Genomic DNA, 16068 nt, shown 5'->3' with positions numbered 1-16068 from the left:
GCTGTGGTGATGAAGTAAAGCTGAAGTAAATCGCTGTAATTCATTACACACATGTTTTGAAAAATTTTAAACTTGTAAAACTTACTCTTGATTGCATATGATGATGATTGATGATCCTAGCAAACTGAACACACCTTTTATTCCAGGTTGCTTTGCGCACATCCTGTCTTGTAGATATGATTATACACGTGACTACCGGGACATGTTAATACGCAGCTATTAATCAATTCATTGGTGGGGGGAGCGTGCTCCTACGTCAAGTTGCGGTCGGTCTGAAAACCGCTCCAATTTGTCCACAGTTTTTATGTTGTTAAATTAAAAAAAAAGGACTGGGTGTGTTTATATCACCCCAATATGACGGTCTAAACACTATACCTACACATATGTCTGTCCAAACAGCTTGAAAAGTAGATTTTTCACCATAGGTGCCCTTTAAAAAAATGCTCACCTTGCCCGGAGTTCCAGGTGTCTGTGAAGTGGGTGTAATTTTAAGGCCTGCAGAAAGGCTGGGTGGTCTCGCACTGCGATTGGTTTGTGGGGTTGCAGGTGCTGAGCTGGTATTGGTCGGTGGTGGTGGTGGAGGAGACAGGTTTGGAGAACAGCGAGGCTGAAGCTCAGCTTTTTGAGACAAAGCAGAGGCTGGAGTGTTAATCGATGGTTCAGACACACTCTTGGTGAACAAGTGGTCCTGTTCATTAGCAGCAGCTTTCTGGGGGATTGCACTGTAGTCTGAGGAAGAGGAGGAAAGACTCTCTGTGCTCAGAGCTAGAGAAGAAGCAGGAGAAGAAGTCTGAGATGAAGGAAAAGCTAAAGAACAGCAGGAAAGAGATAACGCAGAAAAATACACAAATACAGAAAACACACATGTGAGTTGATGTTTAATAGTTAAGCCAAAAATTTAAATTATGCCATAATTTACTCACCTTTCAATTGTTCCAAACTCGTTTGATACAAATTGAAAACCTGTAACCACTGACTTCTATAATAATTGTTTTTTCTATTATAGAAGTCAATGGATACAGGTTTTCAGCTTTCCTCAAAATATATTACTTAGTATAAAGAATTCATAAAGGTTTGGAAAAACTTGAGGGTGAGTAAATTTTCATTTGAGGTTGAACTAATTAGAAACTATTTTAATTCATTGTTCGTTCAGGGTAGTTCGGAGCATGTGTTAACAGACACATTGTGATCCAAAAATGTATTAGTAAGTTGAAGATAAAGATTACTAAATTATGTAGATGTATTGTTCATAGTTTATTCATATATACTAGTAAAGATAACTAATGTTAAATTCAACCTCAATTTTTGTGTTACCAGTATGTTAATTTAACCTCCAATAAATTCCAGTTAAAAAATAAGTATGCAAGTATATAAAGTATATTTCTATCTTGTGTGACTACTGTAAACCAGTGGTTCCCAACCTTTTTATCACTGCGGACTGGTCAACGCTTAAAAATTTTATTGCAGCCCAGGGGGTGGGTATATGTAGATTGGTAGGTCATCAACCGTTTTCTCAGAGGATGACAAGCTGACAAACAATGCTCGCAGCATTCTGAAAATGTTTTCAACTGGGAGCGCCTGATAGCGCATTGCGCCCAATCTGTGCGCACAAGCCCGACCTCCATGGAAAAAATGAACTTGTGAATAGAAAAGACAGGATATTTGAATGACCGCCATCATTTGCGATCTCCAGCAGTTCATCTTCTTACTCAGACATGCTGGATTCACCTGATTAATTGACAAATGGTGATTAACAGGCTACACTTGAGTCCAAACAGTTTGAGAACCACTGCTAAAACTTATAAGTGCTGAACAGATTCCATTACATATGGCCCTTCAGTTGTATTAGAGCAGATATACATCAGTCTCAAAGTCTGTAGCCAGCAGCAAAATAGTACGGACTGACTAGTGCCAAAAGTAAATAAAAATAACTAAAACTAAGCTAGTCAAAGTGTCATCATTTTATGTTAGAGAGTTACATCAAATTGAATGACTTCAGACATTGCAGCAACTAACCTGATGTAGAAGAATTTGGAGCTTTGGGTGCTGGACGCTTCTTTCTTCGGACACTTATGGGACTTTCAGATCGGGCAGGACTTTGTTTTCCTGCATCCCCACCTGGGACCTCAGTAGACTGAGTGATCCCATACCAAGGATGACTAGCCACTACAGGACCAGGGGCATCTTCAGGGCCAAATTCTGGCTCCTCCTCTTCCTCCTCATTTTCAAATGGATTTGGTGGAGTGGATGGTCTTGATGTCTCCTCTTTTTGAGAAGGAGATGCACCAGTACTGGGAGGCACAGCTGTGCCTGTGGGTGGGCGAGGTGCTGGTTTCCTCTTAGTTTCTGACTGGACGAGAGCCAGCCAGGGCGGATCCTTTGGTTTAGGAGTCTCACCAGCTTTGCTAAAGTCAGGAAAGGAATAGATTTAAATTACTAGATATATATATATTTATATATATATATATATATATTTATATATATATATTTATATATATATATATATATATATATATATATATTTATATATATATATATATATATATATATATTTTTATATATATATATATATATATATATATATATATTTATATATATATATATATATATATATATATATAAATATATATATATATATAAATAAATATATAAATATATATATATATATATATATATATATATATATATATATATATATATATATATATATATATATATATATATATATATATATATATATATATATATATATACGCATATATTTGCAGCTTAAAGTGACATTTAAGGGCTCAACTAGGTTAATTAGGTTAACTAAGCAGGTTAGTGTAATTAGGCAAGTTATTGTATAACGATGGCTTGTTCTGTAGACTATTGAAAAAATATATAGCTTAAAGAGACTAATAATTAATTATTTTTCATCCAGGACAAAATAAAGGAGTAGTTACCCAAAAATAAGAATTCTGTTAATAATTACCCTCATGTCATTTCAACCCCAATGACCTTTGTTCATCCTTGAAACACAACTTAAGATATTTTAGATGAAATCTGAGAGCTTTCTAATCCTTCATAGACAGTTATGGTCTTGAGAAATTCAAAGTCCAGAAAAGGAAGCGAAAACAAAAGCTTCTAAACAGTCAAAACATTACATATGACTTCTGTTATTCATCTATGATCATATGAAACTCCAAGAACACTTTTGTGTGGCAAAAAATAACAACTGCACAACAATTTTGTCCAGTATCAGATCAGGGTGTGCATCTACTACACGCAATACAATTCTTGCATGTTGTGCTGTTGACTCTAAGGGCAATACATTTTGCTGCCCTTACATCTCAACACACATCCTTATGGTCTGACATGGCAAACAGAGTCATATTTTCAGTTTTTTGGCCACACAAGTGTTTTTTAAGATTCGTATGATAGCAGTTGATCATGTGTTGATTATGCTTTTTGGTCCTTTTCTGAACTTTGAATGTCTCTGGAGTATTGCTGTCTATGGAGGATGAGGAAGCTCTCAAATTTAATCTAAAATATCTCAATTTGGATTGAAACAGCATGTGATGGGTAATAAACAAGATAAATTTCTTATTGTTGAACTTTTTAAACTCTCCATTTTGAAAAAAAGCAGCCAAAAAATCTCAATGCTGATATTGTTAAGAACCATTATTAATAATTAAGTATTAGTAAAAACAGAGCACCAAAATAGCATTTTTAAACCAGTAATAAAAGATCACGTGACAACAGATGCCATCACAGACATAAAATTATATTACAATTGCATACAGATATATAAAAGCATTGTTTAATTGCAGTAATTGCAGTTAATTTTGATCAATAAACTCAGTTTTGGTGAGCATAAGGGACATGTTTCAAAAACAGAAACCCAAACATTTTCGTTACAAACGTTTGACCATTAGCATAACAAACATAAACATAAAACATACATAAAAACAATGTACATAATAAAATGTCATCAAGTTTCTTACCGAGCAGGAGAGTGCAATCTTTCTTTTGGAACAGGAACTTGAGGAGTATCCGGATCTCCTAGAGCCACAATTAACATTTGAAAATATTTATAACATTTAAACCAGGGGGTGTCCAAACTCGGTCTTGGAGTGCCGGTGTCCTGCAGATTTTAGCTCCAACTTGCCTCAACACACCTGCAAGATGTTTCTAGAAAGCCTTGTAAGAGCTTGATTAGCTAGCCCAGGTGTGTCTGAAAGGAGTTGGAACTAAACTTTGCAGGACACCGGCCCTCCAGGACCGAGTTTGGACACCCGTGATGTAAACACATGCAAGAGAGTGGCCAGTTTAATGACAGACATTGTTATGAACACAGACAAATCAGTGTCACTGCTCACCATTTACAGTAATGCTTTTAGAGATTCTAGATCTGCGTAGCCTTGGGACAGGGCGAGGAGCAGAACTGGGCTCCAAAACCCGTCTAGGAGCTGGTACCGGTCGACCCTCTGCTGTAGTACTCTTTACTAAGGTTGATAGGGCATCGCCATTGGCCAGATCAGCAGCTGGCTTGTGGTCTTCTCGCTGAATATCCCGATCCTCCTCTTCAGATTCATCAAAAGGATTTGGTGGACTCGAAGCTGCTCCATCCTCCGTCTCCACCTTTGAATTGCTATCTGTCTGCTTTCTTAACCTTTCTTCTAGTTCACTTGTTTTCTCTTCGTCTCTCTGTATAGAGATCTCAGAAATATTCCCACAGCGTGGATCTTCTGCGCTTGCTGTGGTTAATTTGGCTAGTCGATTACTCATATCTGAATGTCCATTCTGATTGGTGGAGGCTGACCTGGGGAAGTGGTGTGTGCAAACCAATGCTCCAGGATCCTCTGTGAACTTGTAAGAGCCTGGCAGTAAAGTTCTGCTGCATTCCCTACATCTGAAAACAGTAATTAGAGCACAGGCAATAATGATGGTTATTTTCGAAACTATAAGCTTTAAATAATAACAAGTGATACAACTGCATGCTGCAATTAAGGGGCCGAACACTACAGAAGCAAAATGATGAGCAAGCATGGTAGCATGGTAGTAAGACCAAAAAGAAATATTTGGTAGGTGATTTTAAGCAAAATGGATGAAAATTCATAAATAAAATTACTTTGTTTGATGTGGCATAATTGCTTTAAAAATGTGCTTTTTGGTTCTGTTACCCAGTAAATTCATGTGCAAATAGCTGTTTCCATCTAAAACTGCTAATTAACTTTATATGCATATTGCATAAAAGTCATGCGAATAAAGCAGCGTTTCCATTAATTAACTGGCGCCAAATATCAACAGTAAAAACTGAATTTACTGAAGAAGGAGAAGCTGCGTGAATCTTTTCTTTATTCAAGAAATGACTCGCGCCTCAGAAGACAAATGCAGACACGCAATGAACATGTGGTGAAGTTTGAAGGCGTGAGACGCCGTTGACAGTTCTGGAGGTCATTAATAATATAATAACACTAATACTGAAATGGTTAAGGGTTTTAGAATAACCAAAACAACATTTCAGATGTTTACAGTGTGCGATGTGTTATGTTACAGTGTGCTCAGCCTGCTGGTTTGTCCATACACACACATTTTCACATGATCTCATAACAAAATCACATGACCTTTTTTAATGCGTATACTGGAATTAGTTCGATAAAAGTGTTTCCATCGTAGTTTATGTGCATGTTTTCGAATAAAAAGTTTATCCTATGAGCATTTTCAAAATGTATGCAACACATTTTTTATGCGCATATCCAAAATGGCATAAAAATAGGTGGATGAAAATGTAGCTGATGACAAGCAAAGTTTGGTGTCAAAACTTTGCATATATAGTGTCTCAAATACAGTTTGGCATCTTTCAGTCAAATTTGTTGATATTATAAATGTGGTTTTGATTTGAATTCAAAATCTGTGACAATCAGACTTTATAACATTATGGGAGGGTTAACGTTATAGGAGGGTTTTGAAATGGTACGTTTTCAACCGATTTAAAATGGAAGATGGCCATTTTGGCAAATTCCAGCATAATTGGTATCCATGTTCTCAGCATTGCACAAGAAATCAATCAAATTTGATAATTGATCATTTTCAAAAATTATCATTTATATACATTTAATCAAAACTGCTTTTTGCAAAATTACAAAAATGTCTGACATGAGAAAATTGCGTTAAACATGATGCTCTGTATGCAGCTACAAATCTAAAAGCCCCAGGGATCTCATTTATAAAACATTGCGTAGACACCTTCCTTAAAGTAAGCGTGTGCCAGAATGAATTTTAGTTTATTTATTAACGATTATATGATGATCTAAAGAGGTTCAATTAAGTCAATATGAAAAGTAAACATGTTCACTGAAGAGTTTACTTACAACTGCGCACATTCTCCTGTCAATTTTGTTTTTTATAGATTAGAATGCCGTTTTCTGCAGTTTTGGCCATAACATAAAGAAGTAATAAGCAATAAGAGGTAATAAGAAGTAATATTTAAAACTCCAGAACACTAGGTGGCACTTTGATGAAACTGAAATTGTACTGGTAACCTCAAGTCATGGTGGTTAAACAAGAGGACATTTACCACTAATGCAGATATTATGCTATGAAAGTCAACTGCTCACCTGAAGCAGTTCCGATGGTAAAGTTTGCCATCAACGAGGATCCTCTGAACCAGATGAACATGTTTTCCACAGACTGAACAGGTGCTGCTCAAAGTACTGCGTTTTGGTTGGATATCTGCACCCGACTATGTAGCGCCAAGAACCAGGATGAGGATGGAAAGTAGACAGGAAAAAGTTGGAGAAAGTATGTTAATATTCACTTATGTCTGTTTTGGAATATATTGCAAATTTGATCTACTCTGTTAAAGGGGTCATATGACACAATTTCATGTTTTCTTTAATTTTCGAAGTATTAAAAGCTGTTTGTGCATATATATGTTCCATTAAAGACTTAAATACTGAAAATAATTAAATATTATTTTTAAAAGCCAAGTCTTGTTCACCTTCATAAAACATCTTATTCAAGCACGCCCCATAAATCTGCATCAGTGTGTGAGAACACAGTTAACACACCAAACAAATGTATTTTCAAAGAAAAGTGGCATAATTTACTGTAGCTTTGTTGGCATCCTCAAGTCATAGAGATGCTGTGCACTACAAAGTAAAAGCCAAACTACTTGCTCTAGTTATGCTAGGAAAGTTGATAACTTCATCATCTGTATTTTCTAGATAAGGTAGCAATATTTCTGTCACACCCTTGAGGTATTCAGATAATCAAAATATGGTATGTGAAAAAGAATGTGTTTTTTTTTTTTACTTTAAACCATGCAAACACGTTGCGTTCCACCAAATAAACCAAATATTATTCTTTAACAAAGTCATATGCCCCCTTCAATACTGTGTAATGTTTAAATATGTATACATCACTATTTAATCATCATCTATTTGACATTAGTAAAAACTTAAGTGATGTCAGAAATTACAAATATTTATTAATCAATTAATAAATCAATAATAATAAAACACTTTAAAAACACAAAAGTGCTGTACATAAGACCTAAAACTCAAACAAGACACACATACAATTAAAGTTGTTTTAAGAAACCATAAATCCATTCAAATAAACAAGCAAAATCTTATTAGGTGTCAAAAGCCAAGCAGAAAAGAAGTTAAGATTTTTAAATACAAACAACAAATAAACATGTCTAATAATGAGAGACAATGCATTAGGAGCTGCTACAGTAAAGGCATGGTCCCCTCTAAGCTTAGGCTTTGGGCACATTCAGGAGCAACTGATCAGCTAATCAGAGAGAAGAGTTGATATGGAAGAGTGCAGCAGTTCAGAAATGTAAGTTAGAGCAAGATCATTTAGAAATTTGAAAACAAGGAACTTTGAATGGGATCCTGAAATGTACAGACAGCAAGTGAGGTGAGGATGGAGCAATGGGGGAACATGCTCATATTTATGTGTACCAGTTAAAAGACCAACTGCAGCATTTTGCAACATCTGCAGATCAGTGGCAGAAGACCCCACATACAGTGAATTACAGTATTCAAGTCAAGTGGTAACAAAGGCATGAAATATTTTTGAAGAGTTTGCATTGGAAGAAATGGCTTTATTTTGGCCAGTTGCCTCAGTTAGAAAAAAAAAACTTCTCTGCACTGATCTGATTTTTCACCTCTAGGATAGTTATTGTTTGCTTGATGTGCTAAGTCAAAATACCCAAATCAACCAGCCAAAGACCATTGTTTCTTCATTAAAAGTATGTATGACTGTCTCAACCTTACTGAGTTCTATAGAAATCTAGCTATCATCCAAATAACAATGAAATGACAAGCCATACTTCTAGATTATTGAACCAAGGGGGAGCAAATAAAGAGAGAAAAGAAGAGGACTGAGCCCTGTAATACCCCACAAATGATCACGGAAAAGGCAGACACAAAGTCCTCACAAATTACTTCTACCCAGAGAGTCATATTTAAAAAACAACAGAACAATAAAAGGTCAGATTTTTTTGTTGTTGTTTTTTTCATATATATTTTAGTTTTTTTCACCTTTATTGTATAGGACAGTACAGATAAGGCAGGAATACATGGGGCGCAGAGAGGGAGAGGTGGGATTGGCAAAGAACCTCAAGCCAGGAATCGAACTTGGGTCACCTTGAGCACCTCAGCGCCATATGTCGGCACACTTTACCACTAGGCTATTGGCACCAACAAAGGTCAGGTTTAAACAGTACTGTCTTCCTTACTTCAGTCTGAGCATCACGGTCCTCTGGAGGAGCCAATGGTCTCTTTATGGCTGGTCTGATATGGCCAGGACCGCTAGGGCTCTTTATGCATTTGGAGACAGCTAAATGAAAGATAAAAACAAGTTATTCAGCATCATGGTGGAACACATTTCTGTTTACATTTTGGCCTATTATTCTACAAACATAAATGTTTATAACTGAATGTGCCAGCTATTTGATATTCACTTTCATCTGTGTTAAAGATAAATGCACAATTGTCCTTTTACATTGAGGCAAAAGAGACAGAAAATGTAAAAACATGATCCCAAGTTTGTTTTACACCTTACAAGAAATGACAATTGAGCACAATATGCATGCACCACCAAGTAGTGGAATTTTTGCTATTAAAGTGAAAATAACATGAGAACTTTACAATGACTGGTTTCTCTATATCATTTTTAGTATGAACAAGAAATAAAAGGAAAACGTGGAAGCAAAAATTCAGTTTTCGGATAAATCCGGATTATAGACCATAGGTGTCAAAGCCAATTCCTAAAGGGCCGCAGCTCTGCACAGTTTTGCTCCAACCCTAATCAAACAAAGCTGATGCAACTAATTAAGGCGTTCAAGATTCTTCTGAGCACCTCGATTATTTGGATCAGCAGTAGACTGAGCCTAAATGTACGAATTGAAGAACTGTACAAATTGAGCTGTACTGACAGTAATAGGTGACATTCTGTCAATTACACACACGAAGGTATACTACTAAGGCAGTACAAATTTAAATTAAAAATGCACTAGTTCATACACTTTGACTAAAAAAAATAAAGAGGATTAATCTGTCCTGTTTAACAATACATATTAGATGATGAGCAAACAGCAAAGCTGGTTTGTTTACTTGCACCACCCAATGGCTGGCACGTTCTAAACCAGTTCCAATTACACCACGCTAAACAATTATACACAATCAAAATAATCCATGAATATAAAAAAACTGCAACTGAGTTCAAGGCATGGTTCCAATTATATCTTTCCTATTCAATGCATTCAGATTGACCAACAAACACTGTGGGTGGAGAATACTACATTTTAACAACTGAAATCATATATCCAAACATTTAATCTCAATGTGCGTTACAAAATTGTAAAAATTTAGAATGGACTTATTATCTAGGGCTTTTAATTTTTAATTGCCCTGGCGGCTTCAATCTCTTTGTTGTGCCTTTTCATCTTAAGGTCTCCTTTTTACTTTTTTGTGGTTGTAAGAAACTGCTTAAATGAAATAATGTGACAATACCTCAATAACACTTGCAGTGTCATCACTCTGCAACATCACATGCATTCTTTGCATACTCAAATGTGCTGCAAAATGCACTGAATATTTGTAAATTAATAATCTTGTAAGGTACCAGGAATATGTTTTATTTGTAAGCAAAATCTACAAGCCTACAGAAGTAGATGTAAACAATTTGTAACTAAAATATGCCCCAATGAAGTAGAATCAAATCAAACAATGGATTAGCTCATAAAATTAACTGTATGTGAATAGGACTACAAACTGGATGTGCTGAACATGTTTGAATTACTAATATGCATACATAAACCATACCTGCCAACACTCCCGTTTTTCCCAGGAGTCTCCCGTATTTCAGACCCATCTGCCGCCACCCTCCCATTTAGTTTTTTCTCTTGGAAAAGTCCCGTAATTTCACAACATTAATAATGTTTTCATAGTCACATTCAATTCAGACTAATTCTGGATTTAATAAACAAATTTTACATTTGAATTTCTTTCAGTTTTGAATTTCATTTTTGATAACACATTTTCAGATGACAATTCTTCTATTTGGATGCATGCAGAATGAAGATGGTTGCAGTCAGATCGGGACAATGATCTATATTTTTCCTTGTGTTAAGAGAAGAGTTTGCCCTTAGAAGACTTTGAATATTTATAATTTTAGATTAATTACTGTGAAAATACATTTATCTCCCTGTTACTTGTTTAAAATTGGTGAGAAGTGGTTAGATTTAGAGGTCAGGTTAAGTTATCAGTAACGACTAAATGGTGCTAATGTAATTTTTATTGTAATGTAATATAACATTATAATAGCTGTATATAACCATACAGCAAAATATCACTTCATGATGACAAATCTGTATACCAGCAAATAACCTCATGACAATAAAAGCAAACTTTTCTCAGTAAAAGCAATAGGTTTTTTTATGGCTCTAATAAAGGCCCTAACAGGAGAAGTGTCCACCAAAGCTTTGTTGCAGCTGAAAAAAACAGCTCTCTTCCAAAAATGCTCAGCTGTGAGTGCTTTTCGAGTTGTCCACACATTTTAAAAAGGCAGAGTGCTCAGCATTTGGTCACGCTACTGTGTTCGAAAAAGCAGATCACTTTCATAGACAACAACTAAAAAATATGCTGAAAATATGCACAAATCACTTGGACATTCACTGCTCTGTTGGAGCCCATATGCAAGTGTGTGTAAATAAAATATTGACAAATATAAGTTTCTGCTATTTTCAGTACTCACTATGAGATTTGTTGGTGAAGAAGTTATAATACTGAGACACATAGGTAATGATGCTCAATCTGTCAGGCACACTCATGGACACCATATCTTCTGCATCCAGCAGGGCTGGAATCCCCAGCTCTCTCTCCGCAACCTCAAATGCCTTTGAAATGAAAAGAGAGAGGTCACATAAAAGCACAGCTTAACCAGTCAAAAACAGAATTTACATACATATACAAACATTATTATGGGTTTCATAGTAACATTAAACACGCAAATAATAAAGCCAGTACTTAACATTTGTTTCAGCAGTATTTGGAACATCTGTAGCCTTTGAAGTGATCAACATCAATAATATATTGCCATATTTTTCTTCAATAATAACAGTCATGTGATCAAGGGCGGACTGGCCATCTGGCAGACCAGGCAGTTTCCGGCTGGGCTGACATACTTTTTGGGCTGTGCTGATCATCTTCTTATAATCTGATTGGCCCATAAAACGCTTAGCATGCTGTCATTTTTTTTCTGCCTAATTAATTGACGATGCTGTGATCTGTGACGTTCTGAATACAAGATGTTTTTTTTTTCAGACAGACCGGCCCATGTCACATAATCTGCAGCCCATTGTTGTTTGTCTTTATTGACATTGGGCTGAGCCAATCACAAACTATTTTGCGCAGTACGTATGGTGAACAGAAGCAGCGCGCAGATGTTTGCCTTTCACATGAACTGCGTCTGCAGTGCACGGCGGATTGGCGACTGTTGCACATCAACCTATCTCTGTCTATTCTATCTAGTTACCTATCTATCTATATAAATATACTTTTTATTTTTACTTTTCATCTGCACCAAGTGCCGCGGCAACTTCCTCTCATGCTGTTTCCTTAACCTTCAAGCTTTATTTTACAAATTATATAGATCCTAAAGAACTGTTTGCTTCTCACACTCTATAAGGAGTGTCATTAATGTCTTTTCAGGTGCACTATGTCAGAAGGCAATCACCTGTGATATGATGAAATTTTGTTTTGATTGTTAGCATGTAGGCTTATAGTTATAATAATATTTATAAAATATAGTTATAATGATTTTTATACATGATCAAACTAGTCTGCTTACTTAAGCAAAACTAATACTGAAATTATTTTAAATTGGGTTTTGTAGTTAAAATAAATTAATATTTGTTGCATTTTTTAATCGTTTAAGTTCATTTGATTAACTATATAAAATCTTTAAGCTATGTTTTGATGTTTCACTGTTGAGTTAAACATTTTAATTTGTTAAGGCAAGGAAAGTTTATTTCTATAGCACATTTTATACACAGTGGCAATTTAAAGTGCTTTACATAAACAGCAATAAAAGAGACAAGTATAAATAAAATAGAAACAAATAAAATAAAAACAGATGAAAACAGCGTAGACAGTTTTTCCATATTCCAAAAACCCCGGTGTATCATATTTTCTCATTTTACTCCGGGACTTTTCCATTCTGGTGATCACCCCCCCCCCCCCCACCCCCCCCCCCCCCCCCCTCTCTCTCTCTGTGGACTTTTTCAGTCACTATTCATCTATTGAATATCTCCAACAGAATCGATTTTTCACCTAAAATCGAAAGGTTAGGCTTTACAGCTCTAATTACGTGCCCCCCAATTACAACTTCCTTCTGGAAGTAAATCGCACGGCCCCTGATTTCTACCCCCTTCTGGGAGTAGATCGCTTTAGCTAGCCAAACGTAATAAAAGGTCTTGATCTCAGCCAGATGCCAGGGACTTTAAACCCCCCCCTCCCGCCGCAACAGTTATCTGTTGTGAGTCATCGTATCGGATCTCACTTATATTAATTACGCTGCTTTCCCACAGAGACAGATCTACTAGTATGGTGATTTGGCCCAAGTTAAAAATTTTAACTGCCCAATTAGATACATAAACAGGAAGGGTCTCTGATACATTGCTTATATTATTTAACTTCATTATTGGTAATCAACATTAACAGTGTAGCCCTATCACACATTCTACACTTAACGGTTAATACGTAATTATATTTACATATTGAAATATACACAAAAAGGTTATAATAGTTTTGGATATTTCATTCGTTTTAGATTTTATTTCGTTTTGACTTTTTGTTTTCAAATTCAATTACTTTTGATTTACTACAAATTTACTAGTTTTTATTAGTTTCTATAATTTGAAATTGCTTAGCTTAGTCTACAAATAAGGATAGTTGTTAGGTGCAAGATTCAAAATCATCAGAATAAATATTGTATAATAAATACTCAACCACACATTTTTGAAACATGTATTCAGAGGACACATGACCACTATCATCTACCACTACCATCTGCCCATCCTCAAACTCAAATATAATAGCCCACAAAATAGCAGCCTTAGGTAAAATATGTGTGAAAGATTGCTTCTGAGGTGGGAAGTTCAGATATTTAATGCGAACAGGATCTTTTGTGACAATTCTCCCATGTTAGGACTCAACATTACGTAGTCAGCAATCATAATTTCTGTCAATAAAAACATCACCATGATCTGAAAAATTTCTTAAAGTTAAGTTTTGCAACCCAACTGAAGCATGATTCACTTATTTAAATTCCATTACAATTTTCTGTTGTGAAATAAACTTTTATTTTTTGCCAGACTATCTCATTTAAGCCCTCGGTTTACCCGTGATGGAGTTGTTCAAGTTTAGTTCAGTCACAGCAGGTTGTCATGTAATGTTTGTGTTCGGTTCACTGAATCATGCGTGTGCAGTGTTATCAGTTCACCTCTTCTCAAATCTGATCTCAGTGTACTGTTCTAATAACTGAATAACAGGATATTATTCAGTTTGTTTCGAGTCAGAGGGGGAATTAGGCATGCAAGTAGTAAGCAGTTAGTAGCATGCAAGTAGTAAGCAGTATGTAGATAAGAGTGCTTACTGAGACGCAAATCGTTTCAAATGATTCAGTTTGATTTAGTGAATTAGTTTGATTTGGTGAACTAGTTCAACTGGTTTACTTAGAAGATCCGGTTAAAAGAACGATTCGTTCGTGATTGCAATCACTAATACAGAAATAAGACCTATTATTGAGCACAAATGGGTTAAAGTAATAATTTTAAGTCTCTGAGTTTAATGCTGTCACTGTGCTGCTGTCATGTGCCCTCGTTGTTTTTGTCGCGGGAGCAACAGCGTAGATGACTGAAGGAGAACTGGCTCGATATGGCCAATGGCAGCAGGATTACAGACTCTGAGGTGCCGAACAATTAAGCACCTGGCAGCACGAAGTAAATAGATTTACTTTTAAAAGGTATACAATAAGATTACGTATTAAATACATTTACAAAGACAAAATGAAGGATGTTTTTGCTGTAATTTTAGTTAGTTTCAGTTTTGTATGAACACAATACGGTTTCAATTAGTTTTATTTTATTATATTTTTATTTCAGTTAACGAAAATGTTTTTAAATTTTAGTTTTTTTCGTTCATTTTCATTAATTATAATAACCTTGATGACACAACATGTTAAAGAGAATGAGAAAGCCACCTGTACAAAAAACCTGCACCTAAATATCATAATATAATAATTGCACTGTTGCATACTCAAAACCACAATTGACTAAAAGGATTATTTAAGCTCTGTTGTACATGAATGAACATTACAATCATATGACTGACACGTGCATTTAGGTGTTTTGCTGAAACCACTTCCTCTTTTTATAACATACTGAAAAAGTCATCAAAAATAAGAACACAATGTAAAAATTGTTAACAGCTAATTCAGCATGATGGTAAATATATCAACAGCGTCATATCTTGACATTACGTCAGCTGTTTGTGTAATACCCACCAGACGGTTGTTCTCAAAGACATTTTCTTTTGACAGGGAGTCAAAATCTCTAGGGGACAAGAAAGAAATGAAATTCATGTTTAGCAATATCAGATCTGCCCAGTCATGAATCACAATCTCAGTAATGAAATATACAAGAGATCAGATGCTAATTCTCTCCAATCGGTAACTCAGATCCTCTAGCTAGCTAACTAGCTAGAGCCGTGATAGCCGTGATGTGCATTTCTATTCATTAAAGTTTCATATAAGAGCTGCATTTGTTCTCCTCTAATTTGTTGTCTATTCATAGACCACTATAGTTCAACCTAAAATTAGCAAGCTTTAAAAAATGAGACGCGATGTGTTTAGCAGTCTGCTCTGATGTATGAGAACAGTGTTATGTTGGTCTGTTTGCTAAATGCCTTTCCATTCATCTAATCCCAAACATTTGAAGTTTAGCAGCCTACAGTGAAAAGAAATAGCAATGAATGGTCCATTCACATCAAGAGGAAAAATAAATTTGTTTCTGGCTGAAGGAATGAAACTTATATTTACACTGCACAATAGTAGAGGGCAGAACACCAAATGCACCTTTTAGTAGTGTTAGTATATTCATCCTCTTTTATATATTTTTTTATTTATTATTTATTAAGTTTGGTGGTTTATTCCGCTGTGGTGACCCCAGATAAATAAAGGGACTAGAAAATTTAAAAATTAATAAAGCCGAAAAGAAAATGAATGAATGAAGTTTGGTTTTTGGTATTCTAAATTGATTTTGATAAATACAGAATTAGTGTGTGTGTGCGTGAGATGACTAAAGATTAAAGATTACCTATTAAGATATTTATATATCTCTATTTCATAGGTTGCCACAGCGGAATATATATATACAGTTGAAGTCAGAATTATTAGCCCCCCTTAGAATTTTTTTCTTTCTTTTTTAAATATTTCCCAAATGATGTTTATCAGAGCAAGGAAATTTTCACAGTAAGACTGATAATATTTTTTTCAGTTTTTAATTTTTTA

The 16068-nt window shown here is 35.3% G+C and overlaps 1 protein-coding gene across 2 annotated transcripts in view; it reads right to left on the bottom strand.

The window, feature by feature from the left end:
• micall1a (MICAL-like 1a) overlaps nucleotides 1–16068 on the bottom strand; it is a 33225-nt gene that overhangs the window by 14532 nt on the left and 2625 nt on the right. Inside the window, exons 2-9 of one of the 2 annotated variants that reach the window (XM_056459752.1) lie at nucleotides 15064–15112; nucleotides 11254–11395; nucleotides 8735–8835; nucleotides 6603–6727; nucleotides 4362–4894; nucleotides 3987–4044; nucleotides 2017–2405; nucleotides 449–807 (exon numbers count right to left, since the gene is read on the bottom strand). In XM_056459752.1, coding sequence (XP_056315727.1) covers nucleotides 449–807; nucleotides 2017–2405; nucleotides 3987–4044; nucleotides 4362–4894; nucleotides 6603–6727; nucleotides 8735–8835; nucleotides 11254–11395; nucleotides 15064–15112 — 1756 coding nt within the window. The remainder of the gene's footprint in view (nucleotides 1–448; nucleotides 808–2016; nucleotides 2406–3986; nucleotides 4045–4361; nucleotides 4895–6602; nucleotides 6728–8734; nucleotides 8836–11253; nucleotides 11396–15063; nucleotides 15113–16068) is intronic. The other variant, XM_056459753.1, reaches the window with a different exon arrangement.

This window comes from Danio aesculapii, chromosome 6 (assembly GCF_903798145.1).
Source record: "Danio aesculapii chromosome 6, fDanAes4.1, whole genome shotgun sequence".
In the NCBI taxonomy this organism is placed as follows: domain Eukaryota; kingdom Metazoa; phylum Chordata; class Actinopteri; order Cypriniformes; family Danionidae; genus Danio; species Danio aesculapii.
This window is presented reverse-complemented; position numbering and strand designations above follow the sequence as displayed.